The sequence below is a fragment of the Piliocolobus tephrosceles genome, chromosome X (genome assembly GCF_002776525.5).
Source record: "Piliocolobus tephrosceles isolate RC106 chromosome X, ASM277652v3, whole genome shotgun sequence".
Taxonomy (NCBI): domain Eukaryota; kingdom Metazoa; phylum Chordata; class Mammalia; order Primates; family Cercopithecidae; genus Piliocolobus; species Piliocolobus tephrosceles.
In genome coordinates this window covers 14,923,835-14,940,972 of record NC_045455.1, presented here as the reverse complement: position 1 = coordinate 14,940,972, position 17,138 = coordinate 14,923,835, and the positions used below count along the sequence as shown (strand labels likewise).

Here is a 17,138-nt window from a genome sequence, read left to right as displayed (position 1 = left end):
CTCTGTCGCCCGGGCTGGAGTGCAGTGGCCGGATCTCAGCTCACTGCAAGCTCCGCCTCCCGGGTTTACGCCATTCTCCTGCCTCAGCCTCCCGAGTAGCTGGGACTACAGGCGCCCGCCACCTCGCCCGGCTAGATTTTTGTATTTTTTAGTAGAGACGGGGTTTCACCATGTTAGCCAGGATGGTCTCGATCTCCTGACCTCGTGATCCGCCCGTCTCGGCCTCCCAAAGTGCTGGGATTACAGGCTTGAGCCACCGCGCCCGGCCATGTTTTTGTTAACAAGAGGCCAACTGGGTTACAGGGAAAAAAAGGTGAAGCTGTGCAAGAAAGCCTTGGTGAAATGAAAGCAACCAAGACAGGCAATGCTGAACAATTCATCCATGTAATAGGAGATTCCAATGCCTCTGGACAGTCAAGACATTTTCAGTGGAGGGATACATTTTCAAGGATATAAAGTAACATTTTCTCTTGCAGACTGATCACACTTTATTATGTTGTAAATATTATTTATAGGGTCATATTGTAAATCCTGTTTATGGATTATTTAGACTCAGCCTAGCACAGGGAAAACAGAAACATACATCTAATAGATATTAACAATGTGAAGCAAACAGGAGGTGAGATGAAAAGTAAAAGTTCATTTCACCACCATTTGTATTAGTAAGTTGTTTTTTGGTTTTGTTTTGTTTTGTTTTATTGAGACAGGGTCTCACTCTATTGACCAGGCTGGAGGGCAGTGGCAAAATCTTGGCTCACTGCAGCCCCCGCCTCCCGGGCTCAAGCATTTCTTCTGCCTCAGCCTCCCGAGTAGCTGGGATTACAGGCACATGCACCATGCCTGACTAATTTTTGTATTTTTAGTAGAGACAGTGTTTCACCATGTTGACCAGGCTGATCTTGAACTCCTGACCTCAGGTGATCCATCCACCTCAGCCTCCCAAAGTTCTGGGATTACAGGCATGAGCCACCATGCCCAGCCTATATTAGTAAGTTAATAGACATTGTCCCAAAGTATAGGTCTCTATTATTTTGTGTTTTAGTGCTAGCTCGTAAAAGCTAAAACCAGAAATTATCAAAGTTGTGCCTACAGGGGACTGGAGACTAGGGTTGAACGTTGAGGTGAACAGGAGAACTACTCTCATTCCCCCCAGTTTATTCTTATTAAAGATTTATTTATAGTAAATTGACTTTTGGGGTATACAGTGCTATATAAATTTTAACAGTACCTTGATTTATAAATACTGTCACAATCAGAATACGTGGACCCCAAAATTGTGCTACCCCATAGTCAAACCTTTCCTTCACTCCTAACTCAAGCCAATCACTAATGTGTTCTGTGTCCCTGGAGTTTTTGGCTTTCTGCAAATGTCATGTAAATGGACTTATACAATTGTTCTGTCAATGCCACTTTTGGGGGGGCGGGGAGTGGGACTGGGCAAGAGAACAATTTCCGTTTTTAACCACAGAGCTACTGCAAAAGGAACCAGTGAGCTGTCCCTCCCTTCCCCTTCTCCACATCTCCAATCATAGGTGTGAGAAAAGGAACTCCAGCCCAGGGCAGGACCAGCCCCTCCCCACACCCTCAATGTTTAAGAAAGAAAAGTGTGTCATTTTTTGAGCCTGGCTTCTTCCACAGCACAATGCATCTGAAATGCACTCATATCGTTGTACTGAGGCTGTCCCCTTTTTTGCTGAGTGGTGGATGTTTATGCATCCCCCGTTGAAGGACATCTGGGTGATCTGCAATCTTCGGTGATTATAAACAGAGCTCTGTAAACATTCATGTGTGGGCTTTTATGTGAACACAAGTTTCCAGTTCTCTAGGGTAAGTATCTAGGAGTGAGATGGCTGGGTCACATGGTGAGTGTTTACCTGTATAAGAAACTGCCAAACTGTTTTTCGGAGGGGCTACAGCATCTTGTCCTCCCACCAGCAATGCAAGGGAGTTCTGGGTGCCCTGCATCCTCACCAGCACTTGGTACTGTCAGGGTTAAAACAATTATTACAGCTACCTGATAGGTGTGTTGTGATAACTCCCTGTAGTCTTCATTTATATTTCCCTTAATAAGACCAATGCTATTGTTCATGTGCTTATTTGTCATGTGTGGATATCTCCTTTGGTGGCATATCTGCTCAAATCTTTTGCATTTTTAATTGGGTTATTTAAAATTAAATTTAAATTAACATTATATGAATTTGCTGTGGAAGAAACCAGCCTCAAAAAGTTGCACACTGTATAATTATCTTTACATTGAGCTTTTAGAGTACTTAACTTATTTCGGATACAAGTTCTTTGTCAAATACATGATTTCTAAATATTTTCTCCCAGTTCGTAGTGAATCTTTTTATTCTCTTCAGACTGATATTGGCTGGGTGCCAATATCAATGAGTACAATGTGTTCAAATTTGTACTCATATCTTAGTGTAGGCCCAGCACAGTGGCTCATGCCTGTAATCCCAGTATTTTGGGAGGCTGGGATGGGAGGATTGCTTGAGCTCAGGAGTTTGAGACTAGCATGGGCAACATAGTGAGACCCCACCTCTACCAAAAGTAAAAATCAGCTGGGTGTGGTGGTGCGCACCTGTAGTCCCAGCTACTTGGGAGGCTGAGGCAGAAGGATCACTTGAGCCCAGGAGGATGAGGCTGCACTGAGCTGTGATTGCACCACTGCTTTCTAGCCTGGGCAGGAGAGCAAGACCCTGTCTCAAAAAAAAAAAAAAAAAAAAAGTGACATTGACAGAACAGAATAAACATTTTTAGTTTTGGTGAACTCTATCAAGTTTTTCTTCTATGGATTGTGTTTTTGGTGTCATAGCTAAGAACCCAAGGTCACAAGAGCTTATGTTTTTATATAAATTTTATAGTTTTATATTTTACTTGTAGATCTATAATCAATTTTGAGTTTTCACATAAGATGTATAAGAATTTAGTATAATTTTTATACATGAATTGTGTATAAGATCTGAGGTTTAGGTCAAGTTCATTTTTTACATATGAATGTTGAAAATACTTCCCTTAATCCATTGAACTGTCTTTGCACCTTTGACAAAAATCAGTTGCTTGGGTCGGGATTATTCATTCATCTATGGGTCTATTTCTTTGCCAATACCATTTTGTCTTGATTGCTGTAACTCTATAGCACGTTTTAAAACTAGTAGTAGTAAGACTCTTGCAACTTAATTCTTTTTCAAAATTATTTGAGCTATTCTAATTCCTTTGCCTTTCCATATACATTATAGAAGCAGCTTTTTTATACCCATACAAATAATGCTATGATTTTGATAGGAATGGCAATAAACCTATAGGTCAACTTGGGGAGAAGTGATATCTTTACTATATTAAATCTTCGGATCAGTGAACACAGCTGTCTCTCCATGTATTTAGCTTTTCACTAATTTCTTTCATAAGCAATTTTGTAGTTTTTACCACTCAAATCCTACATGTTTTGTTAGATTTGTATCTAAGTATTTCATATTTTGTGGGGGGAGATAGTACACACGAAATGGCTGTAAAATTTCAGATTCCAACTCTTCATTGCTAGCTCACTGAACTGTGGTGGATTTTGTTTTTGTCCTGTGTCCCGTGACTTTTCTAAATTCACTTATTGACTCTAGGAGCTTCTTTTGGTAGAGTCCTGGGGACTTTCTGTATAGACAATTGTCATCTATAAGTAGAAATTTTATTTATTTATTTATTTATTTATTTATTTATTTATTTATTTATTTGTTATATTGATTTATTTTGAGACAAGGTCTCATTCTGTCACCCAGGCTGGAGTGCAGTGGCAGGATTACGGTTCACTGCAGCCTTAACCTCCCCAAGCTCAGGTGATCCTCCCCCCTCAGACTCCTGAATGGCTGGGATTACAGGCACACACCACCATACTCAGCTAATTTTTTTTTTTTTTTTCCTGAGACAGAGTCTCGCTCTGTCAGCCAGGCTGGAGTGCAGCAGCACAATCTCAGCTCACTGCAAGCTTCATCTCCCAGGCCCAAGCAATTCTCCTGCCTCAGCCTCCCAAGTAGCTGGAATTACAGGTGTGTGCCACCATGCTCGGCTAATTTTTTTTTTTATTTTTGTTACAGATGGGGTTTCACCATATTGTTCAGGCTGGTCTCGAACTCCTGGGCTCAAGAGATCCACCCGCCTCAGCCTCCCAAAGTTCTGGGATTACAGGTGTGAGCCACCACACCCGGCCAATTGGAAATATTTTTATTTCTTCCTTTCTAATCTATATGCTTTTACTTCTTTTTCTTGTATCTTTGCTCTTGCAACCAGCGGATGTTTAACAGAAGTGGGGAGGGTGGAAAACTCTTACCTTGTTCCTGATCTTAGTGGAGAGCTTTTAGGCTTTCACCATGAAGTATAATATTAGCTCGAGTTTTTGATGTCCTTTTTCAGGGTAAGGAAGTTCCCTTCTATTCCGTTTGCTGAGAGTTTTTATCATGAATGGATACTGAATTTTATCAAATGCTTTTCTTTAATCGATTGATAAGATGATGTACATTTTCCTCTTTAGTTTATTAAGATGGTGCGTTACATGGATTGGTTTTTTTTGGAATATTGAGCCAGCCTTACACTGTTGGGACTAACCCTATTATCTCATTTCATATCCTTGTTACATTTGGACTTTACTATGGGTATGCATTACTTCCATAAGAAGCTGATAAAACTTAAATTTTAAAGAAATATACATACCTGATTCCATTTTCTCCTTTTTTTGGCTTCTGGTTAAGACCATCCATTACCTGAGGGAGAAAACAGTAATATAAAAATATTTTCAAAATAATATTCATTAGAATGAGTTTAGATGAATGTTTCAGTCTTTGAGAAGGTGGTATTGATACTTATCCTAGGAGCTAAGGACACGGTTACATTAGAAGGGCTCTGGAGGCTGGGCACAGTAGCTCACGCCTGTATTCCCAGCACTTTGGGAGGCTACGGCAGGAGGATCACTTGAGCTTAGGAGTTTGAGACCAGCCTGGGAGACAAAGCGAGACCTTGTCTCTATTAGAAATTAACCAGGTGAGGCGATGCACACTCGTAGTTCTAGCTACTGAGAAAGATGAGGTGGGAGGGAGAATCATTTGTTGACAATGAATCTTGAGTCTGGGAGGTCAAGGCTGCAGTGAGCTGTGATCATGCCACTGCACTCCAGATGGGGCAACAGGTGGAGATCATGTCTCAAAAGAAAAAAAAAAAAAAAGAGGGTTTCTGGGCCAGGAATGGTGCTTCATGCCTGAAATCCCAGAGCTTTGGAAGGATCTCTTGAGGCCAAGAGTTTGAGACCAGCCTAAGCAGCATAGTGAGATCCTGTTGAAAGTGAAAGAAAGAAAGGAAGAAAGAGAAAGAACAAAAAAATGGAAGAAACGGAGGGAGGGAGGGAGGGAGGGAGGGAGGGAGGAAGGAAGGAAGGAAGGAAGGAAGGAGGGGAAGGAAGGAGAAAAGAGAAGAAAAGGAGAAAAGAAAGGAAGGAAGAAGGAAGAAGGGCTCCATTTCTTCAGCGTTGATTTTCTTTAAAGCTAACATGAGCCTCTACAATTTCTGATCGTTGGTTGCTGGGCTTCCACAGAACACTACTCTCCAAAACTTTAGAACAAGCCACTCAGCAGCTCCCTAATTAAGCAAATGACCACGAGTCTTAATTCCATATTGCAGTTCCATAGAAGCTCACTTAAATGTACTTTACAGAATGTCCGCAACCCTTTCATTTAGCTCAACTGATACCTTCATAGCTGCTGCTTTTTTTTTTTTTTTTTTTGAGACAGGGTCTTGCTCTGTCACCCAGGCTGGAGCACACTGGCATGAACATGGCTCACTGCAGCCTCTACCTCCTGGGCTCAAGCAATCCTCCCACATCAGCCACCTAAGTAGCTGGGACGACAGGCATGCACCACCACACTCAAATGTTTAAAATTTTTGTAGAGACAGGGGTCTCACTATGTTGTCCAGGCTAGGTTATAGAGCTTTTATGAGCAAATGACATATTTAGATCTCTGTATATTCTCATCAAATATTTTGTATATATAGTATTTTATTGCTTTTACCTGGTAGGCTTATTATACTTTTTCAGAGACTGCTCTAATTTTCTGACTATTTAGTGCAAATTTTTAAATTCAGTGCAATTAATTATATATTTTAAACTCTCTGTAAAAGTCCCTGAGAATTCACATATGTACTCTGTGTGACTTCTGTACACACATGCACATCTGTGCACAGACCCCATACAATGTCCACAGGTTGTCTTTTTAGAAATTTCAATTAATATTAGCTTTTCCTATCCACCGGTCATACGTTTATTGGAAGTCTGACTGGTGTTTTTGAAGTCTTGTGTTCCAGAAGAAGGAAGAAATTGAGGATGAGCTAATATAATACTACAGGGGAGTAAAACAAAGTCACACCATAAAAATTTGGGCCTCCAGTATCACAAACAGCAAAGAGTCAACTGTAAGTGTTCATGCACTTACCACCCGGTAGTGATTGGGGGCCCATACTAGAAGCGTGTGGCGCTGGCCCTGCTCGAAGTTGTCAGTTACGGCAGTGACTGGTGATCCAGGAGAAGAAATATTTATACTTGTCAGTTTGTTTACATCAAAAGTCATATATGCATTTGTCTATAGAGGGAGGGAAAGAGGCATAGTTATAGTTAATATGACAGTCTCAGCACTATGCAACTGAACAATGGAACAGCAGTTATCTGATATTGCACATTTCCAAGTTCATGTTCATAGATATCAAAAAATGCCTTTGGGGAGTTGGCATTTGTTTGCCCCAAGTTCCCACCCACTCTTACAGACTCTGTCATGAGGTTTTTAGTACCACCACAGGAACAACGCTTTTCACCAAGAATCTTATTTTTATTTTGTTTTTATAAAAATAAATACTATGAGACTAATTCCTACTGTTAGGCAAAGAACAGCATTAAGGCAAAAGCAACAGCCCTGGGGAAAATCAATACTGGGCTGCTCCAAGCATTAGGAAATGGGCTTTTTGTTTTTACCTTCACGATTATTAGTTTGGCAAGGTCTAAGGTTGCGGTGCTCAACCATGGCTAAACAGGAACGAGACTGGCTGAATCTCAACACCTCCGGGGCTAGGGCTGGGCGCGGTGGCTCATGCCTGTAATCCCAGCACTTTGGGAGGCTGAGGCAGGCCAATCTCTTGAGGGCAGGAGTTTGAGACCAGCCTGGCCAAAAGGGCAAAACCCTGTCTCTATTAAAAATACAAAAATTAGTTGGGCGTGGTGGTTTGCGCCTGTAATCCCAGCTACTTAGGTGGCTAAGGCATGAGAATTGCTTAAACCCAGGAGGCAGAGGTTAGAGTGAGCCAACATAGGGCCACTGCACTCCAGCCTGGGCTACAGAGTGAGGCTCCGCATTTAAAAAAAAAAAAAAAAAAAAAAAAAAAAAAAAAAGATCTCTGGGTCTGGGACCTGGGTATCAACATTTTCAAAGCTCTCCAGGTGACTCCAATATGGGCAGGAAGTTGAGTACCACGAATCCAGATGAAGGGTGATCTAGAGCAGGGTTTTCCATCCTTGGCAGTGTGAACATCTGGGCCAAGTAATCTTTGTTACGGAGGGCTGCACGTCAGCATCCCTGGCTTCTACATGAGATGCCAGCAGCATACTCCCAGTTGCTACAACAAAAAGTGTCTCTGAGATGGCCAAATGTCCCCTAGCATCAAAATCACCCCCAGTTTAGATCCTTGTTCTGGTGGTTCCAGGCTCCAGCAGTAGCAGCGTTCCTGAGAGCTAGTTAAATGCAGCACTTCAGGCCTGCCGCTCAAGAATCTGCATTTTGACCAGGTATGGTGGCTCACACCTGTAATCCCAACACTTTGGGAGGCTGAGGCAGGCAGATCACCTGAGATCAGGAGTTCAAGACCAGCCTGGTCAACATGGCAAAACCCCATCTCTACTAAAAATACAAAAATTAGCCAGGTGTGGTGGCACGCATCTGTAATCCCAGCTACTTGGGAGGCTGAGGCAGGAGAATCGCTTGAACCCTGGGGGCAGAGGTTGCAGTGAGCTGAGATCACACCACTGCATTCCAGCCTGGGTGACAGAGCAAGACTCCATCTTAAAAAAAAAAAAAATCTGCACTTTAACCAGCTCCCTGAGCAATCTGCATACACAACACACAACATAGTGTGGAACACACTGGTTTAGAGTACAGCCAACATGAGATCAAGATCCGTAGTTCACTTCTGGGCTGGCCTTGGCATTTATACAAGGACCAAGAAAAACAGCTTCTCTAAATCCTATTGTAACTGGGGTCAGAAGATGAAAAAAAAAGCAGCATTTCCTTCTACTTACTTGAGACAATGGGTCAAGTGTCACCATCTCTCCAGGAAGAGATATATTCATGGTATTGTTTCCTATATTCAAAACTTTAATTTGGATTTCATTTCCTTTGGGGAAGACCGGAAGAGTTTTCTGAGCAAAATAAAAGAAAATTGGCAATGAGGTCTTCAATACAACACGGAAAATCATCTTAACCTTGGCATGGGGGCACTTTACCCCAGCTGTGAAAAGCTGTGCTGCCTGAGACACGCCAGGTGTCTCCCACTAAGCTGCCAATCACAGACCCCATGGCACCCACAGAAGTGACTTTTGTACAGAATATTGAAGTGATATGGTTTGGCTGTGCCCCCACCCAAATCTCATCCTGAATGGTAGATCCCATAATTCGCAGGTGTTATGGGAGGGACCCTGTGGGAGATAACTGAATCATGGGGGCGGTTTCCCCCATACTGGTCTTTGTGGTAGTGAGTAAGACTCACGAGATCTGATGGTTTTATAAGGGGAAATCCCTTTCGCTTCGCTCTCATTCTCTCTTGCCTGCCGCCATGTAAGATGTGGCTTTCACCTTTTGCCATGATTGTGAGGCATCCCCAGCCACGTGGAACTGTGAGTCCATTAAACCTCTTTTTCTTTGTAAATTATCCTGTTTTGGGTATGTCTTTATCAGCAGCATGAGAATGGACTAATACATGAACGAATCAGAAAGATGCTGCTCTTAGTCTTATCTAGCCACTTTCAGGCCAAAGGATGCCAGGATACAAAGCCGAATATCTGAGGGCTCCAAGTCGCTATAACCTAAACGAATATCCTTCTTGTCATGACACCTGAGATCTACCGTCACCCGACTCCAGTGTTCTCCTATAAGTCTGGAAGCTCAGTCCCCAGCCCTAGATGCAGCAGTGTACACATCTCACAAATGTCTGATGCCCTCCTGCCTCCATACCTTTGTTCAGAATTTTTGTGTTTTTTTCTACAATGCCCTCTTTCCAAAACCCAGTGTCACTGAAGCAATCCATGTCCACCTTAGCCCACAATTCATCTTCCACAAAGCTGGCTATGTCCAAGAGGAGCGTTGAGTACAGCCAAGTTCATGGCAGCACTGTTCGCAAGAGCCAAAAGATGCAGGCAACCCAAGCGCCTGTAGAAGGTGAATGGATGAACAATGTGGTATATACGCACAATGGAATTAGTATTCAGTTTACAAAGGAAGGAAATTCTGACACAGCCTACAACAGGAGGAACCTTGAAGACAATATGCTAAGTGAACTTAGCCAGTCACAAAAGGACAAATACCATATAATGTCACTCATAGGAGGTGCTAGAGTAGTCAGATTCATAGAGTCAGAAAGTAGAATGGGGGTTGATGGGGCTAGGGGAGTGGGAAATGGGAGTTGTTTAATGGGTACAGAATTTCAGTTTTGTAAGACGAAGAGTTCTGGAGGTTGATTGCACAACAATGGAAATGTACTTAACGCTACTGAACTGTACACTTAAAAATGGTTAATATGTGACCGGGCGTGGGGGCTTATGCCTGTAACCCCAGGACTTTGGGAGGCTGAGGTGGGAGGATTGTTTACCAGCCTGAGCAACATAGGGGGGCCCTGTCTCTACAAAAAATGTGTAATAAATTAGTCGAGTGTGGCGGGGCATGCCTACAGTCCTAGCTACTCAGGAGGCTGAGGTGGGAGGATCGTGTGAACCCAGGAGGCTGTGGCTACAGTGAGCATGATTGCACCACTGCACTCCAGCAGCCTAGGTGACAGAGTGAGACCCCGTTTCAAAAAATAAAAAAAAAAGAAGAATATGGTAAATGTTATGTTATATATATATTTCCACAATTATTATTTTTTTTAATTTAAAGATATTAAAAGAGCTGCTCTGCCTATGGAGTAGCCACTCTTTATTCCTCTACTTTCTTAATAAACTTGCTTTCACTTAAAAATATAAATAAACAAAGATATGAAAAGAGAGAGAGGGGGATGGAAGGAATGAGAGAAAGAGAGAGAGGCAGAGGGAGGAAGTACTGGGGGATGGCAGCGAGAGGGAGGAGGGTCTTACCTACCACATAGCCCTGTTTCTAGGAGCTGATCTCACACTACCAGTGTCAGGAGTCTAGTTTAGCCCACTGTGAGTCCAACAGATGTCTGGATTAACTTACAAACCAATCATTTTAGAAACACTAGAATTCAAAATGCATTCTCACATCAAAAAGACCATTTACACACATTTGAAGTGATGCTTGTTTGTGAATGATGAACTTCTTTTAACCAGATCCCCTGGGAATTCAGATTGTGAAGGAACATGTTCTGTAAACTTCTCTTCCATTATAAAAACTGTATTATAAATTCCGCTGCTGAAGCCCACCCACTTTACCCTCACAGCTGTGGTGCCTCCCACTGCCCACAGCTCCAGGGCTCAGTTCACAGAGAAAGACCTTGGCCTCCCCTAATCCCCTTCATCCTGAAGAAAGAAGATTCTGAACGCTCCACCTGAATTCACCAGGAAAGGACATGGGAGAACCAGGGGACAACTCACATCGATTTCCACCTGCACGATGGCAGCCGCCACAAAGGCCAAGGACGCCAGGAACATGCCAACTGTCATCTTCTTCAAGGAGCTGATGGGACAAGAGAAGAGTGACTCTCAACCAGTCTCACACGGATGAGCTAAGCTAAACTCCCATCCCCACCATCCCCCCAGCAAAACTAAATTCCCTCCAAAAACATGGGCTTGAAAGTGCCCCTCCCCTTCTTGGTCATGGATTCATGAGGATTCAAGGAGGATAAATGGAATATATCTTCTTGTTTGCATGTTTACTTTTTTTTTTTTTTTTTGAGACAGAGTCTCTTTCTGTCACCCCGGCTGGAGTGCAGTGGCGCAATCTTGGCTCACTGCAACCTCTGCCTCCCAGGTTCAAGTGATTCTCATGCCTCAGCCTCCAGAGTAGCTGGGATTACAGGTGCGTGCCACCACACCCGGCTAATTTTTTGTATTTTTAGTAGAGACAGGGATTTGCCATGTTGGCCAGGCTAGTCTCGAACTCCTGACCTCAAGTGGTCTGCCTGCCTTGGTGCTAGAATTACAGGTGTGAGCCACTGTGCCTGCCTGACCTGTATATTTACATTAATTTCTAGAAACTATAGTTCAGGTGCTACTCCAGATTACAATGACCATTCCTATTATCTGCATAGAGAAGAAAGCCTGACTAAAGGCCTTTTCAGGCTGTCACTCACAGCATTTTTATTGTAAAGAACATTTTCAGAAACATCAGCATACAAACATTTGTTTTCTTCATTATTCAAAACGCTATCCTCTAGGTGAGGTTGCGGGAGGGGCTGCAGGCTGAGCACAGCCCATCTGCAAAGCCCTGGGACCAAGGGAGCCTCACCCAACCCAACCCACCCATCACCTACGTGAAACTGAAGCCACATTTTGCAATGAGAGGATACAGCACAGCATCGAAGATCGGGACCATGATCACGATCAGGATGGCGTTCACGGTCTGCAGAGGAAGTGGAGGAGAAATGTTAAGCTTGTCTCAGAGACGACTCTGATCCCTGAAAGCAACTTACATTTCTTCTCCTACCTGCATCTGATCGGGCTGAATTTCGAGAGCTCCCTAAAAAGAGAGGAAAACAATCTCAGTGCAAAATGTCATGAAAGGGAGGAAGAACGGGGACAAAGAAACTAAAACAAAGGAGTCAAACTTACGATTTTCCCGGACATAGTTGCTGCCTGCAGTGTCCACCTAGAGCCCTGAAAAATGAATAAATTTGTGGTATTATTTGGGAATGTGGGTTTTTTAAATTTTACAAGTCAATGGTGAGTCTTTTCCATATCAGGAATGAGGTCTGACATGTTATGGGATCTAAAGTTGTTTTAAACATAAAGTTAATCTCCCAGCTCTATTATAATACTAGGTCAAAAGAAAGAGGTTGCATTTCTAGTGTACGAGTGTACACCATATGGAGTGTTCCAACCCCTCCTGAGGCTGCACAAAGCACTACCCTGAAATGAAGCTATCCCTAGGAAATACAAAAATGCATTTCTGAGGCTCTTTGGAAAGCATAGCATTGTCTTCTAGGTGACAGCAGCTGTGTACATTGCGGATGGTCCATATTCACTGCCATCCAAGTTTCAAAAATATTATTGTTAACAGCCATTTTGACAGTCTAGGCTGGCCCCGACTAGATCTCCATCAAGAGAGGTGGATTTAAACCTGGGCAGCCCCTTTACAGTCAACACATTTCACAGTGAGAGAGGACCCAGGACTGTACAGGTAAATATGATTATGTCCATGGAAGACTAAACATGTAAACGCTTCCATATGAATCCATCAACTCCACTGCAAAGACATCATAGAAAGTCAGGAAATTGGCCAGGCGCAGCAGCTCACACCTGTAATCCCAGCACTTTGGGAGGCCGAGATGTGTGGATCACCTGAGGTTAGGAGTTCGAGAGCAGCCTGGTCAACACAGCAAAACCCCATCTCTACTAAAAACTAGCCAGGTGTGGTGGCAGGTGCCTGTAATCTCAGCTGCTCAGGAGGCTGAGGCAGGAGAATCCCTTGAACTTGGGAAGTGGAGGTTGCAGTGAGCCAAGATTGTGCCATTGCACTCCAGATTGGGTGACAGAGTGAGACTCTGTCTCAAAAAAAAAAAAAAAAAAAAAAAAGAAAAGAAAAAGAAAGAAAAAGAAAAAGAAATCTACCCCTATTTGAGTTCTTCACACAGGCCAGTCACTGAGTACCTTACGGATGTTCTCACACTGGACCCTCACAGCCTTGCAGAGGGTGATTAGCACCCTTTGGGCAGGGTTAAGAGTTATTACAGCGACTCAAGTCTCACAGCTACCAGGTGAGGCATGTGTTTCCAGAGCAAGCCTCATTCCAGTGACCAGTTCCTGTCCGCAAGCAGCGCTGCCTCCCGGGTCCATCTAACACATCTCAATCTCCTTACAGCTGTTACTCACATTTCTCCCAAGCAATGGTTTATTCCCACCATCATCCTCCCTGCTCAAACCCTTTGTGTTCATTGTGTGATCATACATTTGTTTTAAACTCCAGTTTCTAACAGAAACAATGTCTATTTTTTCTTTGTTCTGTAAACCAGGATTGATTTTTTTTTTCTTTTTTTTGAGACGGAGTCTTGCTCTGTGGCCCAGGCTGGAGTGCAGTGGCCGGATCTCAGCTCACTGCAAGCTCCGCCTCCCGGGTTCATGGCCATTCTCCTGTCTCAGCCTCCCGAGTAGCTGGGACTACAGCCGCCCACCACCTCACCCAGCTATTTTTTTGTATTTTTTAGTAGAGACGGGGTTTCACCGTGTTAGCCAGGATGGTCTCGATCTCCTGACCTCGTGATCCACCCATCTTGGCCTCCCAAAGTGCTGGGATTACAGGCTTGAGCCACCGCGCCCGGCCAGGATTGATCTTTAAAAAGAAACACTATCCGATTGATTGCTTTGGTTACCGAGCCCCATGCGTTCAGCTGTCTAACACGATTGTGAAAAATTCCCGGGTATGTGTCTTAGGGCTGCGGTAGAAAAGACAATAGGTCACCTGCTGGGTTCTAGGTCCCTGCTCGGAGAGGAGTCATTTTCCACCCCAGGATGGTACTTCCAGCCCAAGCATTCCATCTTAGAGTGGAAGAGATCAAGTCCCTCTCCATTTATGTATGGACTCCACAAAACGCAGTGTATCTTGTTACCATCTGTATTGTTAGGAAAACAAACTCTCTACTCTCAGTTTTGATTGGTAAGAGTCCTGGATGAAATCTTTCCCAAGGCTTGACTTGACCTCACCTAATTGTCTTCATTGTTTAGCAACAGAATGTGGATAGGACCACCTAGAATTGCTTTTGTTTTTGTTTTTTACAATAAACTCAATGTGATCGATTAAACAAGCGAAATATAAATGAGCAACTGGAGGAGAACTTTTTAGGTGTGAAATACGAAGTGAGCCTTGGTACCTGGCAGTGTCAGATGTAGGCTTGCTCAGTGAAGAGGAGAGGAAGCAGAGTTTCACATTACCTGCTGGTCAAACAAGGCCCAGAACATTGGGAGTGGAATATACAGGAACATCACCCTCATAACCATCTTAATTTGGGAGATGAGCCGCTCCTGTAGTTGGAGTGGGGGAGGGACAAATTAGCCACACCCTGTGTCCTGTGCCACTCACGACTTGCAGTTGCTGCTGAGTTTCAGTGGAGACACAGATATTTGCATCTAGAGACAAGCTGGGAGGTGATTAATCCAAAACATACTGCCGCAGTTTTCTTTAGAAAACCAAAAATGTCTAAACTATTTAAAATAAGAGTGAAAACATCTATTTAGGAGGTAAATTACGTGCATTTACTAAATGTAAATCCCACCACCGCCGTCACCACCGCTTGACTCTCCTATATTCAAACTAAGGTTATGTGATCCCAATTACATATAATTAATGCCAGATTATACCAAATGAAAAACTATGAAAAGATAATATTATTTCCAGATCTATTTATCAAGTTATTTCAATTAAAAAAATGCATACATGCATGGTTTTATTTAATATGCTATAAAGGTTAAGAAAGTATAACTAATCATTTTTTCCATATAACCTTAATCTCAATTGAGATTTTGGGTGTTCACTTCCTGCGGGAATCAGGGTCATTGTAGCAATGACAGTTACTTACATCGTATTTCTCTTTAGCCCAGTCCAGCCAGTGTTCCCTCTTGGGAAATGCCTTACTCCGATGCCTAAATCTATTTTTGATGGCAAACTGAAGGAAGGAAGAAAAATCAAATTTCAAAACAGGACCAATAACTTTGTCAGGGAAGCACATTTCAATTAAACTACCTTTAGTAGAAAAATATGCTTGCGAGAAAAGCAAAATATACAATTGTATCTACTAGTATATGAGCACTTATTTCTATTAACAGTCTCTTTCCAACAAGCATTTGAGTTGGGGTGAACAGAGTTAAGCTGTGTCCACTTCACTCTCCAGATCCTCTAGAGAAGCACGCCCAATAGAAATAGAACACGTGCTTGCAATTTAAGTTTTCTAGTAGCCATCTTAAAAAGAAAAAGTGGAACGGCTGAAATTCATTCTACAAACATCTTATATAACATGATAAACCCCACTCTGATTTTAATAGGTAATCAATATTTTAAAATTAAGATTTTTTACCTTCTTCCATATTTTCTTCAAAATCCAGAGAATATTTTATACTTATGACATAATCTCAATTTATTTGTTTGTTTTTGAGACAAGGTCTTGCTCTGTCATCTAGGCTGCAGTACAGTGGCACTGTCTTGGCTCACTGCAGCCTTGACCTCCCAGGCTCAAGTGATCCTCTCAGCTCAGCTTCCCAAGTAGCTGGGACCACGGGTATGTACCACCATGCCTGGCTAATTTTTTCATTTTTTATTTTTAACAGAGACAGGGTTTTGCCATTTTGTCCAGGCTGGTCTTGAACTCCTGAGCTCACGCGATCCACTGGCCTCAGCCTCCCAAAGTGCTGGGGTGGCATAAGCCACCATGCCCGGCCAGCATATCTCAATTTGGATGCTAGATTTTTATTAGAAATATTTGATCTGTATTTAGGTTTTATAAAATTTGTGTTTGAAAAACTAGATTTACACATTAACTTGTTTCAAACATACTTAAAAGCTTTCCAATAACTGAACTGAGTATTAGTTTTTAAGAGTAAGAACACAGTACAGAGAAATATATTTATTACAAAATTAAGGCTATAGGGAAACATTTTAAGATATAATAACACAGGTCAGAAAAATACGATGACCCACCCATCATAAAATTAGGGGCTACTAAGATTCCTTGTTAATGTTGTTTAGGAAAAAGGCCTTTGGGAAGAGCAAAGTGCATTTGCAATGACACAGCAGGAAGCAATGCTGGTGGAGGCTGCAGGCATGAGTGTGATCGAAAGGCAGTAATTGGGCCAGGCGTGGTGGCTCACACCTGTAATCCCAGCACTTCGGGAGGCTGAGGTGGGCAGATCACTTGAGACTAGGAGTTCAAAACCATCCTAGCCAACATAGCAAAACCCCGTCTCTACTAAAAATACAAACATTAGCTGGGCGTGGTAATGCACGCCTATAGTCCCAGCTATTCGGGAGGTGAGGCAGGAGAATTGCTTGACCCTGGGAGACGGAGGTTGCTGTGAGCCGAGATCGTGCTACTACACTCCAGCCTGGGTGTCAGAGTGAGACTCTGTCTCAAAAGGAAAAGGAAAAAAAAAGAAAAAAAGAAAAGCAGTAAGTTAAAGCTACAGGCTGACTTTAGGATACTTCGCAATATAGTTCTCATGACTCTAAATAGCTTGAAGTTGTTCTTCTGGAGTTGTAACAAAGTTGTCAATGACTCGTTAAGGAAGGACTTGGATGGGTAATTGGTAAGGTCCCCTCTTTGCTTGGAAAAAGCTTTTTGGTGGGAACAGGTCTAATGTCAGAAGAAAAGAGTATAGCTGCCCTTGAAGGGATGTTTTTTTGACAGGGAGAGGGCACATTTATTTCAAAAAGTGAAATACAACACAATACAACAATCTAATAGTACAATACAACTGAAATATAATACAATAATCCCAGCACTTTGGGAGGCTGAAGTGGGCGGATCACCTGAGGTCAGGGGTTTGAGACTAGCCAGGCCAACATGGCAAACCCTGTCTCTACAGAAATAGAAAACTTAGCCAGGTGTGGTGGCATGTGCCTGCAGTCCCAGTTACGTGGTAGGCCGAGGCAGAAGAATCACTTGAACAGGGAGGCAGAGGTTGCAGTGAGTTGAGAATGCACCACTGCAATCCAGCCTGGGTGACAGAGCAAGACTCCATCTCA

The 17,138-nt window shown here is 42.8% G+C and overlaps 1 protein-coding gene across 1 annotated transcript in view; it reads right to left on the bottom strand.

Annotated features, from left to right (window-relative positions):
- Window positions 1–17,138, bottom strand: part of SLC15A1 (solute carrier family 15 member 1) — a 71,016-nt gene that overhangs the window by 11,516 nt on the left and 42,362 nt on the right. The window contains exons 10-18 of the mRNA XM_023218077.3: window positions 14,980–15,066; window positions 14,336–14,425; window positions 12,020–12,064; window positions 11,895–11,927; window positions 11,722–11,810; window positions 10,844–10,925; window positions 8,321–8,440; window positions 6,471–6,617; window positions 4,702–4,751 (exon numbers count right to left, since the gene is read on the bottom strand). Coding sequence (XP_023073845.2) covers window positions 4,702–4,751; window positions 6,471–6,617; window positions 8,321–8,440; window positions 10,844–10,925; window positions 11,722–11,810; window positions 11,895–11,927; window positions 12,020–12,064; window positions 14,336–14,425; window positions 14,980–15,066 — 743 coding nt within the window. The remainder of the gene's footprint in view (window positions 1–4,701; window positions 4,752–6,470; window positions 6,618–8,320; window positions 8,441–10,843; window positions 10,926–11,721; window positions 11,811–11,894; window positions 11,928–12,019; window positions 12,065–14,335; window positions 14,426–14,979; window positions 15,067–17,138) is intronic.